This window comes from Cetorhinus maximus, chromosome 16 (assembly GCF_964194155.1).
Source record: "Cetorhinus maximus chromosome 16, sCetMax3.hap1.1, whole genome shotgun sequence".
Classification (NCBI taxonomy): domain Eukaryota; kingdom Metazoa; phylum Chordata; class Chondrichthyes; order Lamniformes; family Cetorhinidae; genus Cetorhinus; species Cetorhinus maximus.
In genome coordinates, this window is record NC_135894.1 from 19211361 (window position 1) to 19227719 (window position 16359).

General features: G+C 41.8%; 1 protein-coding gene across 4 annotated transcripts in view; it reads right to left on the minus strand.

Annotated features, from left to right (window-relative positions):
* fndc3a (fibronectin type III domain containing 3A) overlaps positions 1 to 16359 on the minus strand; it is a 206763-nt gene that overhangs the window by 59587 nt on the left and 130817 nt on the right. For all 4 annotated transcript variants that reach the window (XM_078559450.1, XM_078559449.1, XM_078559452.1 and 1 more), the window contains 3 exons: positions 10671 to 10795; positions 6111 to 6285; positions 5156 to 5242 (listed from right to left, as the gene is read on the minus strand). In XM_078559450.1, the coding sequence (XP_078415576.1) occupies positions 5156 to 5242; positions 6111 to 6285; positions 10671 to 10795 (387 nt within the window). The remainder of the gene's footprint in view (positions 1 to 5155; positions 5243 to 6110; positions 6286 to 10670; positions 10796 to 16359) is intronic.

Sequence of the window (16359 nt, forward strand, 5' to 3'; positions counted from 1 at the left end):
AAAGTTGATCATCTGGAGGCCGAGCTACAGACACTGTGATGCATCAGGTAGGGGGAAGTTATCTGGAATCTTTGTTCCAGAAGGCAGCCACAATCCTTAGACCAGCTTCTGTGGATTTGGTCAGTGGTCAAGGACAGTGAGGATTGACTGCAAATGAGGTAGGTAAGGGAATCAAGGAGGGAGAAGTGGAGGAGCCTCAGCCCTTGCACTTGTCCAATAGGTTCAAGGTTCTTGCAACTCGTATGTATGAGAGCAGGGGCTGGGTGAACGAACTGACCGTGGCACTGTGGAGAAATGGATTTTGATTCGGGGTGACTGGCACCAGTACTGGGTAAAGTGGGGCTGTACTGATGGTAACTGACCATGGTAGGACCGGTGTTCTGGTGAGTCACATAACTAGGGCTGTAGAGATGGTTTTAAACTAAATAGTGGGATATCAAGTGAGGGGAGATGTGGTAAATAAAAGACAAAGGACAAGGCTAGCGACATGGGCAATGATAACCAGAGTGTGGTAAGAAGAGTCAGAGAGTACAAACTTTAAAAGTGCACTAGCAGATAAGGCTAGGGTTTGCAAAAGTAGTAAAAACACAGAAATAAAGACTCTGTACCTGAGTGTGTGGGGCATTTGTAACAAAACAGATGAAGTGCAAGTTAAATAGAAATAAATATGTATTATCTGATAGCCATTACAGAAACACAGTTGCGAGGTGACCAAGGCTGGGACTTGAATAGTCAAAGATACTTGACATTTCTGAAGAATAGGAAGCTAGGAAAAGGTGGTGGGGTAGCTCTGTTAATTAAGGATGACATTAGTACAATAGTAAGTGATGACCTTAGTTTTAAAGATCAAGATGTAGAATCAGTTTGGGTGGAGATAAGAAATAGCAAAGGTAAGAAGTTATTTGTGGGCATAGATTATAGGTCCCATATCAGTAACTACACCATAGGATGAAGTACTCAGGAAGAAAAACTGAGGTTTGTAAGAAAGGTACTGCAATAATCATGGGTGATTTTAAGCTACATATATATTGGACTAATCAGATTGTCAAAGGTAGCCTGGAAGATGAGCTCATAGAGCGTTTTCAGGACAATTTCTTAGGCCAGCATGTCCTAGAGCCAACCAAAGAGCAGGCTATTCTAGAACTGGTAACGTGCAACGAGACTTTGTGTCTGTTTTCACTGAGGAAGATACAGGAAACGCCCCAGATTTAGAGATCCAAGGGGCTAGGGAGAATGAGGGGTTGAAAGAAATTAGTGTAAGTAAGATTGTTGTATTGGAGAAATTAATGGGACTGCAAGTTGATAAGTCCCTGGGACCTGATATTCTGCATCCCTGAGTGTTGAAAGAGGTTGCTATAGCGATAGTGGATGCACTGGTGATCATTTTCCAAAATTCTACAGATTCTGGAATGGTTCCTGAAGATTGGAAGGTTGCAAATGTCACCCCACTATTTAAGAAGGGAGGGAGAGAGAAAACAGGGAACTACAGACCTGTTAGCCTTACATCAGTAGTAGGGAAAATGCTAGAATCTATTATAAAGGATGTGATAAATGGACACTTGGATAATCATGGTCTGATTGGGCATAGTCAGCATGGATTTGCGAATGGGAAATCATGTTTGACGAACTTGTTGGAGTTTGAGGATATTACTAACAAAATTGATAAAGGAGAGTTGATGGATTTTCAGAAGGCTTTTGATAAAATCATCCACAGGTTGATTAGCAAAATAAAAGCACATGGGATAGAAGGCAATATACTGAACATGCAGAAAACAGAGAGTAGGAATAAATGGGTCATTCTCGGGTTGGCAGGCTGTGACTAGTGGGGTACTGCAAGGATCAGTACTTGGGCCCCAGCTGTTCACAATATATATCAATGATTTAGATGTGGGGATACTTTCAAGTTCGCGGATGATACAAAGCTAGGTGGGAATGTATGTCGTGAGGAAGATGCAAAGCAGCTACAGGAGGATTTGGACAGACTCACTTACCCACTTTGGCAGAAGGAACAGATGTGAAGAGTATTTCCTAAATGGGAAGAGATTAGAAAGTGCAGATGTACAAAGGGACCTGGGTGTCCTTGTCCATAAGTCACTGAAAGCTAATATGCAGGTGCAGCAGGCTAATGGAATGTTAGCCTTTATTGCAAAAGAATTTGAGTACAAGAGTAGTGAAGTCTTGCTTCAATTGTATAGAAGCTTGGTTAGACCGTGCCTGGAGTACTGTGTGCAGTGTTGATCCCCTTACCTCAGGAAGGATATTATTGCCACAGAGGGAATGCAACGAAGGCTCACCAGACTCGTTCCAGGGATGGCTGAACTGACTTATGAAGATAGATTGGGGAAACTGGGCCCGTATTCTCTACAGTTTCGAAGAATGAGAGGTGATCTCATTGAAACCTACAAAATACTTAAAGGAATAGATAGGGTAGATGCAGGTAAGATGTTTCCCCTGGTTGAGGAGGCTAGAACCAGGGAACACAGTTTCAAAATAAGGGGGAAGCCGCTTAGGACCGAGATGAAGAGAAATTTCTTTACTCAGAGGGTTGTGAACCTTTGGAATTCTTTATCCCAGAGGGCCGTGGAAGCTCAGTCATCGCGTATGTTTAAGGTAGAGATTGATAGATTTCTGATTAAGAACAATGTAAAGGATTATGGAAATAGTGTGGGTAAAAGGCATTGAAATGTTCGATCAGCCATGATCGTATTGAATTGCGGAGCAGGCTTGATGGGCTGAATGGCTTTCTCCTGTTCCTATGTTCCCATAGCAAAAGGAGCCTCTTGGTAGCAGTGATCATAACATGATTGAATTTTGCATTCAGTTTGAGAGTGAGAAGTGTTGGTCTAAAACTAGTATTTTAAACTTAAATAAAGGCAATTACAAGGGTATAAGGACAGAGCTGGCTAAAATAAACTGGGAAATTAGGTTAAAGTAAAGGACATTAAGAGGTGTAATGGCAGACATTTAAGGAGACATTTCGTCATAACACTCAGCGAAGGTGCATTCCAGTGAGAAAGAATGACTCTAAGAGAAGGCTGCACCATCTATGGATAACTAAGTAAGTAAAAGATGATATAAAAGCAAAAGAAAAAGTGTATAATTCTACAAAGATTAGTGGTAGGTCTGAAGATTGGATAGAATTTAAAAACGAGCAAAGAATGACTAAAAAAAAAGAGATAAATTAGAGTATGACAGAAAGCTAACTAGAATTAGATAAACAGATAGTAAGAGTTTCTACAAATATTGAAAAAGGAAAGGGAGTAACCAAAGTGAGCATTGGTCCTCTAGAGATAGAGTCTGGAGGATAATGGGAAATAATGGAAACAGTGAACAGATATTTTGTGCCTGTCTTCTCCTGTAGAAGACAAAAATAACATCCCTGAAATATTTGTAAATCAAGAGGTGAAAGGGAGGGAGGAACTTAAAACAATTACAATCACCAAGGAATGGGTACTGAGACAACTATTAGAACTAAAGGCTGACAAGTCCCCAGCATCTGATGGCCTGTATCCTTGGGTCTTAAAAGAAGTGGCTGCTGAGATAGTAGCACTGGTTGTAATTTTCCAAAATTCCCTTGATTCTGGAAAGGTCCCATCAGATTGTAAAATAGCGAATGTGACTCCTCTATTCAAAAAAGGAGGGAGACAGAAAGCAGGAGACTACAGTCCTGTTAGCTAACATCTGTCGTAGGGAAAATGCTAGAATATATTATTGAGGAGGTTAAAACAGGGTACTTAGAAAATCTAAATTCAATCAGGTAGAGTCAACATGTTTTTGTGAAAGGGAAATCATGTTTGATTAATTTATTAGAGTTCTTTGAGGAAGTAACAAGCAATGTGGATAAAGGGGAACATGCGGTGTACTTGGATTTCCAAAAGGCTTTTGATAAGGTGCCACATCAAAGGTTACTACACAAAATAGGAGCTTATGATGTTGGGGATAACATATGAGCATGGGTAAAGGTTTGGTTAGCTAACAGGAAGCAGATTGTAGAGATAAAAAGGTCTTTTTCGGTTTGGTAAACTAATGAAGTGCCACAGGGATCAGTGCTGGGCCTGAGACTATTTACAATCTACATCAGTGACTTGGATGAAGGGACCAAATGTATGGAAGTTAAACTTGCTGATGACACAAAGACAGGTAGGAGAGTAAGTTGTGAAGACATAAGGAGTTTGCAAAGGGATATAGATAGGTGAAGGCAAAAATTTGGCAGCTGCAGTATAATGTGGGGAAATGTGAACTCGTCCACTTTGGCAGGAAGAATAGAAAAGCTAAATACCATTTAAAAGGAGAGCGCTTGCAGAACTTGGTGGTAGAGGGATCTGGGGGTCCTGTACATGAATCAGATACAGCAAACGATTAGGAAAGCAAATGGTATGTTGTTGTTTACTGGAATATAAAATGGAATATAAAAATAGGGAAGTTTCGCTACGGTTGTACAGGACTATGGAGAGACCACATCTGGAGTGTTGTATAGTTTTGGTCTCCTTACTTGCATTAGAAGCAGCTTAGAGAAAATTCACTCGACTAATTCCTGGGATGAATTGGAGAGACTAAAACTAGGGGACACAGTTAAAAATAAGGGGTCTCCCATTTAAGAAAGAAATTAGGAGATATTTTTTCTCTGAGGGTCATTAGTCTGTGGAATTCTCTTCCCCAGAGGGCAGTGAAGACAGAGTCACTGAATATTTTTAAGGCTGAGTTAGATAGATTTTTGATGGTTGAGGGAGTGAAAGGGTATAGGGAGTAAACAGGAAAGTAGAATTGAGGCCCCATAAGATGACTACAGTTCTGATGGTAGAAGAGTTGAACGAGATGTGTTGTCACATGTGTTTGACTTAACGTGTCAAATGTGTTAAGTTCTTCACAAAATGGATGTTCTAAGACAGCTGTTCAGGTCTTAGTTCATATAATTATTATTTTTATGAACTTCATTTACTTCATTCAATTTGTTAAACAACAAATTGGTTTCAGCTGTTTCCATTATAAATATTTTTTAAACAGTCAGCAAGGATGCCCTACATTCAATGGCATCATTTAGTATTTCATCATAACTATACACTGCTTACTGGTATGGTTTTCAGCTACCCTCATCAGTTAGTATCATAAGCCTCTTATAATCAACTAACATGACAAACTTTCCCAACATACTTACCCTAAATTTATACGTACTGCTTCTTCTAAGGTTTTTTACTGTACACGCAAGATCCTCGCCATCATATTTTGGCTTAAACCCATATCCCTAAAGGTAAAAGTTTACATAGAATTATGATAGTTTGAGAGAAACAAAAGCCAGTTCCTTTAAAATTTTCAAATCTCTATTCTAAAAATTTATGCTGTATTTTGGCAACATCATCAGCATTAGTTTGAAGATTGTTTTCTAAATGTACTTCTGGTTAGGAAACAGTTCATGAAATACCAGGTAGTTTTTTAGCAGGATACTATAAAACAAAGGTGAATATATCATTGCTCTCTATCCCAAGTGGGATTATTCTTTGGATTTGATGTGGGAGGAATGGGGTGAATTTTGTGCACAAGCAGCAGCAACTGGTAATTAACCACTTTTACCACCCAGTGTCATCTTCATGCACTCCCAAGACAAATACTGCACAGCTTCCATTTACTTTGGCAGAATCTTTTCCAATGGGACTAGTTTCACAATACAATACAATCCAGTTCTTGTTATGTCTGATCTGTTCGGTTTACTTTCCTATCTGTACTCAAGAGACAAAAGCTACAATCGCTTATGGGAACAGACAGACAGGCTGAGAGCTCAACCCACAGTGCTACAATAAAACAGGAGCCCTGACCTCAAGTAATGCCAGAGGTAACCACTTCCTTCTGATACAACTCTGAAGGCTGTGCTAAAATGTAGGTGGAGTATCAGTTCCAATCTCTTCTGCACCAGTGTGAAATTTTTTCTTCTCACACTAGAAATTTCCCTGTTCCAATCACTGCCGTATTTAGACTCATAGCCAGAGAGGGGAAACTTTTCTATAAGTTTGATATCTGAAGCCAATTTCAAGTGATGAAAGAGTCTCATGCCAGCCTACCTTCATTCATTTATTTTAAAGATATCGTTTTATAAGTAAGATAAATAATCAACTTACTGAGGTTTCATCTTCCATTTCTAAAATATAACAATTGCCCTCATCAGATAAGGATCCTGAAGGCTTGCTCCAATGCAAGGACAGCCATGTGACTCCAGCTTTAACAAGCTGAGGACTCGCTGGTGTTGGAGGGGCGCTGCCAGTTGTGTAGAAAAGCACCTCTTCACTGAAACCACTGTTTGGGGGAAACATTTAGTTTTTAAGAGTATGCATTGTAGATATTTGGCCTTTGACATCACTTTCTAAAATACAGGCCTTTTTGAAAGTTCTCCTTACCTCGTTGTGTAATTATTTTAAGCATGTCACACAGTGGAACAGGACTTAAAGCGTCAAAACATTTTTAAGCATCTTGCTCCATGGTAAGAATCCTGTCTGGTTACCAATAGATAAGCTGACTCATGATGGATCCGTCATCAGTTTTTAACTTGAAAAGGCGCTTTCAAAATATTCAATCATATCAACTTAAATAAGACTTGATGCTGTTGACACTTGCCTGAGCACATCCACATGTGAAGAAAGAGACTCAGGAATGTTGGGAGAAGTAAAATTAAAAGTTCTTTGTAGTAAATGTTTATAGTGGGCCATACTTGGTCAGCAACAGGATAATTTTGCTTTTATATTTATTCAAAGCTGCCCAGTTTTCATTTGTGCTCTCAATGAAGCCATGTACATTATGACTTTTTTCAATCTATAATACTGTTGATGACATTTGCTCAATAATATGGTGATGACGCATGAAGGAGCAAGAAAAACCATGCGATTGAAAGGTCAAGCATTTTTTTCCTCCTCACTTGGAAGTATGAGTTTTACCAATAAAAGGGTGCTTCATGCAAATATAAATGGCAGATGGCCTTGGGACTTGAACATGGCCACATCTGGTTATAAAGTCAGACCTGTAAATGTTGGGCTGCTAGATTGCTTCAATGAGGAAAATTGTAAATCAGAACTAAATGTCACACACAAAATCTATTTCTAAGTTAACAAAGGCAGTTAACCCGGAAAGTTTTGTAAATCAATCTGTGTTCTGCACTTAGGATATGGACTGATCCATTTCAGATAGTTTTTGAATGACAACCTTTTAGTACAACTTGGGCCTTTTTTTTCTGTTAGCTGTACCTTATGTACACCAGTTCATGGGTGTAATCTAATAGAGAAATGGGAAAGATTAACATTAGCAGAGCTCCATTCCTTTTGAGCCCGATGTCCATTTCCATAGATCACAATAACGCCTACGTATAAGGGGTTTTAAGCGTTTCTAGATACTGAGCTACATAGAGGCAAATTTACAGAAAGCAGTAATAAGATTCTACACCACTTCATTTTTTTTCCAGCTGCCTCATGGATTCTTTCGGGCTTTCATGGCAATTGTTCTGCAAATTCTCCATCCCGTGGCCTCAAACCACAATTAGTGCCAATGGGAATCACCTCTTCCAATCTGATCCCATGAAGTCTCATGGCTTTAGGTCAAACATGGGCAAGGAAACCTCCTGATTACCACTTACCCCCCTCCCTCAGCTGATGAATCAGTGCTCCTCATGTTGGACTTGATCCACTTGGAGAAAGCACTGAGGGTGGCAAGAGGTGCAGAATATACTCTGGGTGGGAGGCTTCAATGTCCATCAACAAGAGCACCACTACTGACCGAGCTGGCCGAAATAACATAGCTGCTAGACTGGGACTGCGGCAGGTGGTGAGGGAGCCAAGAGGGAAAAACATACTTGACCTCATCCTCACCAACCTGCCTGCTGCAGATGTATCTGTCCATGACAGTGTCAGTAGGAGTGACCATCACACAGTCATTGAGGAGATGAGGTCCCGCCTTCACACTGAGGATACCCTCCATCGTGTTGTCGTGTGGCACAACGACCAGGTTTCGAAAAGCTGTACCAACTCAAGACTGGGCATCCATGAGACGCTGTGGGCCATCAGCAGTAGCAGAATTGTACTTGAACATAATCTGTAACCTCATGGCCTGGCATGTTCCCCGCTCTATCATTGTCACCAGGCCAGGGGATCAACCCTGGTTCAATGAAAAGTGCAGAAGGGTATGCCAGGAGCAGCACCAGGCATACCTAAAAATGAGGTGTCAACCTGGTGAATCTATAATACAGGGCTATGTGTGTGCCAAACAGCAAGAGATAGACAGAGTTAAGCAATCCCACAACCAATGGATCAGCTCTGCAGTCCAGCCACATTCAGTCGTGAATGGTGGTGGGCAATTAAACAACTTACTGGAGGAGGAAGCAGCTCCACAAATATCCCCATCCTCAATGATGGGGGAACCCAGCACATCAGTCCAAAAGGTAAGGCTGAAGCATTTACTACAGTCTTCAGCCAGAAGTGCCGAGTGGATGGTCCATCTCGACCCCCTCCAGAGGTGCCCAGCATCACAGATGCAGGTCTCCAGCCAATTTGATTCACTCCATATGATATCGAGAAATGGCTGAAGGTACTAGATACTGTAAAGGCTATGGGGCCTGACAATATTCCGGCAATAGTACTGAAGGCTTGCGCTCCAGAACTTGCCGCGCCCCCTAGCCAAGCTGTTGCAGTACAGCTACAACACCGGCATCTACCCAGTTATGTGGAAAACTGCCCAGGCACGTCCTGTACACAAAAAGCAGTATAAATCCAGCCCGGCTAATTATCGCCTCATCAGTCTACTCTCAATCATCAGTAAAGTAATGGAAGGGGTCATCAACAGTGGAATCAAGTGGCAATTGCTTAGCAATAACCTGCTCACTGACGCCCAGTTTGGGTTCCATCAGGGCCACTCAGTTCTTGACCTCATTACAGCCTTGGTTCAAACATGGACAAAAGAGCTGAACTCCCGAGGTGAGGTGAGAGTGACTGCCCTTGACATCAAGGCCGCATTTGATCGAGTGTAGCTTCAAGGAGCCCTAGCAAAACTGGAGTCAATGGCAAACATGGGGGGAAACTCTCCACTGGTTGGAGTCATACGTAGCACAAAGAAAAATGGTTGTGGTTGTTGGAGGTCAGTCGTCTCAGCTCCAGGAGTTCCCTAGGGTAGTATCCTAGGCCCAACCATCTTCAGCTGCTTCAACAAAACCTTCCTTCCATCATAAGGTCAGAAGTGGGGATGTTTGCTGATGATTGCACAATGTTCAGCACCATTGGCGACTCCTCAGATATTGAAGCAGTCTATGTCCAAATGCAGCAAGGCCTGGACAATATCCAGGCTTGGGCTGACAAGTGGCAAGTAACATTTGCGCCACACAAGTGTCAGGCAATGACCATCTCCAACAAGAGAGAGAGAGAGAATCTAACTATCACCCCTTGACGTTCAATGGCATTACCATCACCGAATCCCTCACTACCAACATTCTGGGGTTACCACTGACCTGAAACTGAACTGGGCTAGCCATATAAATACTGTGGCTACAAGAGCAGGTCAGAGGCTAGGAATCGTGTGATGTGTAACTCACCTCCTGACTCGCCAAAGCCTGTCTACCATCTACGAGGCCAGGTCAGGAGTGTGCAGGAATACTCCCCACTTGCCTGGATGAGTGCAGCTCCCACAACACTCAAGAAGCTTCACACCACCTAGGACAAAACAGCCCGCTTGATTGGCACCTCATCCACAAACATTCACTCCCTCCACCACCAATGAACAGTAGCAGTGGTGTGTACCATCTACAAGATGCACCGCAGAAATTCACCAAGGCTTCTTCAACAGGACCTTCCAAACCCACAACCACTACCATCTAGAAGGGCAAGGGCAGCAGATGGATGGGAACACCACCACCTGGAAGTTCTCCTCCAAGTCACTCACCATCTTGACTTGGAAATATATCGTCGTTCCTTCACTGTCGCTGGGTCAAAATCTTGGAACTTCCTTCCTAACAGCACTGTGGGTGTGCCTACGCCACATGGACCGCAGCGATTCAAGAAGGCAGCTCAGCACCAACTTCTCAAGGGCAACTGGAGATGGGGCAATAAATGCTGGTCCAGCTAGTGAAGCCTACATCCCGTGAATTAATTTTTAAAAATTCTATTTGGAGAATGAGATGGACTGATGTATGGGATGGCAGTTATGACTGCCTGCACTAGAATTCATCAAAACTCACCAGCCACTATCCTCTTACTATAGCTACAAAGATGTATATACCTGGTAGAGGGTTAATGCATGTGGAGATTCCTGGTCCCAAGTTGGAGAGGAGTGGGGTGGGGGATGGTGACAAATTTCCAGATGACCACGCCTTGGATTTCCTTCCTCTTCATTTCTGTCTATCAGTTCTGGGCCCTCTCTTATTTGAACCTATCTGAAGTTAATCCTCTTATTCTGCCAATTCCTGTTAATTGTTCACATCTCCTTAAATTTCACCACGCAATTTCCCAGTCCCACCATTAGGTCATCTCCAAGCATTGATTCTATTCTGCACTTTCAGCTGTGAATAATCATCCAAGTAGTTGACCCTGGAACATTGAGTCTTATTAGTACATTACCATTCAGGGTAGATTTGAACCACTACTTAACAATTTAGGACAGACTCATAGTAGTATATGAAAATCTCACCTCATCTTTTGAAGTGCACTCACCTCATTCCAAGTTCATTTCTGGCTGCTAACTTAAATCTGTATCCCATGGCTGGTGATAATTTGGTAACTTTGAATTGCTTTTGTGGCCCCAAATAACATTGGGAAAATTCATTGCTTCCTTTCCCCTGTGAAATGGATCACATCTAGTTAGGAAGATAAGAAAGTATGGAGCAAAAAGGAAAGGCCATTTGTCCCATCAAATCCATTTCGCCAATAAATAATTTGACATAACCTTCCTTTCACAATGCATATCGACTCTCACTAATTAGCATGTATTTTTATAGTGCTCACTTTATCAATGATGTTGGACTCTAGCAATTTTCAATTGGACATTAGATTCACTGACATATAGAAAGATACTTTGTCTTTTCTTCCTTTTTAATTAACAGTGTAACATTTATTACCTTCTAACCTGCTGGTAATAACCTTTGGAAGAAAAGAAGCTGTGCAAGATTATAAGTAAGACATCCTCAATTTCCTCATCTATTTCTATTAATACCCAAAGTGAAATGCATCAAAGACTGGACACTAGTCTGGTTTTAATCCCATAATTTTATCCAGTACAATGTTTTGGTTTCTAGTGAATGTCCAGACTTCCCTGCATCCCTAAGATCAAATGCTCCTTTTCCCCAGGAAGTTAGAAACATAAAACTCATTTAGTATTCTTCCATGTAATTATCCTTTACTATCATCATACACAGCCCTGTTTTTAATGTACCCACTTTTTCCTTTACCACACACAATTTATATACTTTAAAAAGATGACATTTTGCCAATACACTTCTGGGTGTATTCCATAGACCACCAACTAGCAGGAACGATATAGAGGAACAAATTTTACTGGGAAATTATAGAGGTGTAAAAATATAGATAATGGGTAATATACATAATGTGATACTTTACTATCTTAATATAGGCTGGCATGGCATTATTTTAGAGGGAGACGAGTTTCTGAAGTGTGTTCAGAAGAATTTTCTTGATCAATGCATTTCTGACCCAATGAGGAAGGGATATTGCTGGATTTGCTTTTGGGGAATGAGGTGGGTCAAGTGGATCAAATGTCAGTATGGAACACTTCGGGAACAATAATCACAGTATTAAGATTTAGGTTAACTATGGAAAAAAAACAAGGAGCAAGTCAAATAGTAACATTAGACACTCACGAGATTGGGCCCCCTGCTGATGCATGCAGCCAATGAACAGCACAGATAATATTGAACTGCATGAGGTAATTGTTTAAAACAGCCAAAATTTAACACACTACCTGCATCACAATGGGTGTCGGTTAATCATATACCACAATCTCCATGCCTATTTTTGAGGATTATCCAATTTAACCCCTATGTGATTCAGCCACAGATCTCAATGCGATAATCCAAAGGTTTTACCTTTCTTTTATTCATTAATGGGATGTAGGCTTCACTGGCTGGGCCAGCATTTATTGCCCATCCCTAGTTGCCCTTGAGGTGGTGCTGAGCTGCCTTCTTAAACCGCTGCAGTCCAGGTGGTGTAGGTACACCCACAGTGCTGTTAGAAAGGGAGTTCCAGGATTTTGACCCAGCGACAGTGAAGGAACAGTGATATATTTCTAAGTCAGGATGGTGAGTGACTTGGAGGGGAACTTCCAGTTGGTGGTGTTCCCACCTATCTGCTGCCCTTGTCCTTCTAGATGGTAGTGGTCGTGGGTTTGGAAGATGCTGTCTAGGGAGCCTTGGTGAATTCCTGCAGTGCATCTTGTAGATAATACACACTGCTGCTACTGTGCGTCAGTGGTGGAGGGAGTGAGTGTTTGTGGATGTGGTGCCAATCAAGTGGGTTCCTTTGTCCTGAACGGTGTCAAACTTCTTGAGTGTTGCATGGGAGGGTTAATTGACAACTGGGGCATTTGAGACAATGCACAACATGATGGTATAGTAATGAGGGGCTAGGGGTGGGTGGAAGAGAAAGAGAAGTACAATGCCACCTGTTACTCATTACATCAATGAACTATATTATAACGAGCTGTAACGAACACTCAAGCATTACATAATGTCCAGCTGAAGTGACTATGATACAGGTATGGCTTGTGCTATATTCATATTTAGGTGATTAAATGTTAAAATGCATATTATCATTGGTTTTATCAACATGAATTTACATTTGTTGGTAGCAAATACTGGTCAGAAATATGCATACATTTTAACTGATCGGAAGTGAGGTTGTATCTAAAACAGTTCACAGGCTGCGAGGAGGAGAGAAAGAAGTGGTCATTCCTGTTTGTATAATAAATGGAATACACTATCTTTCAGGAAGTAGCATACTCTGGACTCCAAGGATTAAATTATGAGGAGCTACTAGATAAATTAAGGTTGTATTCCCTGAAATTTAGAAATTTAAGGGATGATTTGATCCAAGTTTTTAAAATATCAAGGGGATGGATAGAGTAGATAGGGGGAATAGAGGGAAACTATTTCCGCTGGCTGGCAATTCTAGGACTAGAGGACATAGCCCAAAAGTCAGAACCACAACCTTTGGGAAGGAAATAGGAAAGAATACGCGTGGAAGATGAAACTCTTTTCCACAAACAACAGTCGATGCTAGATCAATTGTTCATTTTAAATGTGAGTTCAACCGATTTTAGTTACTCAAAGGTACTAAGGGATATGGGACAATGGTGGATACATGGAGTTAGATTGCAGATAAGTCATGATCTCATTGAATGCTGGGACAGGTTCGAGGAACTAAATGGCCTTCTCTTGTTTCTATTGTTAAAGTTTTGCCTCAAAAGGGCACAACCAGTAATATGCCGCAGTACATTGAATCCTGATGCTATGCATTGAAAGAGAATGCTTCTGGAGACTTGAAACCAGATCTTCAAAAAATTGAACTTCCGAAACTGCAGCCCAAAGGTTAACAAAAGTTATAAAGAAATAAATGTAATTGCTCTCTGTAACTATTATCCTTAATTCGAACTTTAATGCATTGCAATACTCATACTGAAGGAGAAAACAAATCAGGTGTTTTTGATCCCATGATTGAATAAGCAAAACCAGACTTTGATTTTCAAGTACTTTAAGTTCCTGGTTTAAATTATTAATTACATTAGATGTCAACAAATGTTCCTGTGTTGAAAGAGATTTGTTGCCCTTTGAGAATATCTTTCTACACTTAGCTGACATATTCTGTAGCACTGTATTGCCACATGAACATGTTGTTGGGGACATGGCTTTAAAAGAATTAAGCAGATGACAAAAAAGAACTTGTTATTCACTCTAAATTCTGGGATTTAGTCAGATGGAGGACTCACATTATGGTTCAATTCCAATTGGCACCATAAGCAAAGGGCATGACAGGTTGAAGGCAAGCAAAATATGTTCATACTTAAACACATTTTGAAAGATTAATTAACTTATTGTAGACTTAGTTTATTACCTCTTATGTACTGTACAAAGATAAATTCTTCGTGCTTCATACTTCTAGCATTTGTAATTAAATACATCAGTGATTTTAGGGAGACAAACTGACCATATGTACCATCTAACTATTGATGGAAGATTACATTTAATCCATTAAAACAGTGACTGTAGGTAGGGTAAATTGATAAACCTAGGGATTGTAACTCTGCAAGGGCAGATCATCAAAACCTTCAATTTTGAGATTATTGGATACAAGGTCCATTGTTGTGAAACCATTACGAGAAGGAAAATAATTCATGAGATAGCTGAAACAATGACATGACAGATTTTCAGGGAGCAGGCAGCTCCATCATTACGTATAGGACAAATAAAATGAATGAAAAAATTTAATCTATACCAATACCATGGATGACTGTGACATTAACTATCAAAATGAATGATTTGCAAATACCAATTATATACAAATTTGTCTCCTATAGTACAACCTTAATGATATGACCATCATAGGGGAGGCAACGGTGCAGTGGTATTGCCGCTGGACTAGTAATCCAGGGACCAAGGGTAATGCTCAGTGGACCCGAGTTCGAATCCATGGCAGATGGCGGAAGTCTGATGATGACTACGAAACCATTGTTGTAAAAACCCATCTGGTTCACAAATGCCCTTTAGGGAAGGGACTCTGTTGTCCTAATTCCTGTCGCCCTTACCTGGTCTGGCCTATACGTGACTCCAGATCCACAGCAATGTGGTTGACTCTTAACTGCCCTTTGAAATGGCCTGGCAAGCTACTCAGTTGTAACAAATCGCTACAAAGACACAAAACAGGAATGAAACCGGATGGACCACCCAGCATCAACCTAGGCAATCTCAGCCCTGACAACCCTGCAAAGTCCTCCTTCCTAACATCTGGGGGATACTGCCAAAATTGGGAGAGCTGTCTCACAGGCTAGTCAAGCAACAGCCTGACATAGTAATACTCATGGAATCATATCTGACAGATAATGTCCTGGACACCGCCAAGTATGTCCTATCCCACCATCAGTGGTATACAGTCGGGAGGGAGTTGCCTGGGAGTCCTCAACTTCGACTCCGGGCCCCATGGAGTTTCATGGCATCAGGTCAAACATGGGCAAGGAAACCTCCTGCTGATTATAACGTAGCGCCCTCCCTCAGCTGATGAATCAGTGCTCCTCTATGTTGAACACCACTTGGAGGAAGCACTGAGGGTGGCAAGGGTGCAGAATGTACTCTGGGTGGGGGACTTCAATGTCCATCACCAAGAGTGGCCTGGCAGCACCACTAAATGACATAGCTGCTAGACTGGGTCTGTGGCAGGTGGTGCGGGAACCAACAAGAGGGAAAAACATACTTGACCTCTTCCTCACCAACCTGCCTGCCGCAGATGCATCTGTCCATGACAGTATCGGTTGGAGTGACCACCACACAGTCATTGTGGAGACAAAGTCTTCCTTCACATTGAGGATACCCTCCATCGTGTTGTGTGGCACTACCACCATGCTAAATGGGACAGATTTCAATCATATCTAGCAGCTAAAGACATGAGGTGATGTGGGCCATCAGCAGCAGCAGAATTGTACTCAACCACAATCTGTAACCTCATAGCCCAGCATATGCCCCAATCTACCATTACCATCAAGCCAGGGGATCAACCCTGGTTCAATGAAGGGTGCAGGAGGATATGCCAGGAGCAGCACCAGGCATACCTAAAAATGAGGTGTCAATCTGGTGAAGCTATAACACAGGACTACTTGTGTGCCAAACAGCATAAGCAGCAAGTGACAGACAGGGCTAAGTGATCCCATAACCAATGGATCAGATCTAAGCTCTGCAGTCCTGTCACATCCAGTCGTGAATGGTGGTGGACAATTAAACAAATAACTGGAGGAGGCGGCTCCACAAATATACCCATCCTCAACGATGGAGGAGCCCAGCACATCAGTGCAAAAGATAAGGCTGAAGCATCTGCTACAATCTTCAGCCAGAAGTGCCGAGTGGATGATCCACCTCTGCCTCCTCAGAGGTCCCCAGCATCACAGATGCAGGTCTTCAGCCAATTTGATTCACTCCACGTCATGTCAAGAAACGGCTGAAGGCACTGGATACTGCGAAGGCCACGGGCCCTGACAACATTCTGGCAATAGCACTGTAGACTTGTGTTCCAGAACTTGCCGCGCCCCTAGCCAAGCTGTTGCAGTACAGCTACAACATTGGCATGTACCCGGCTATGTGGAAAATTGCCCAGGTATGTCCTGTCCACAAAAAGCAGGACAAAT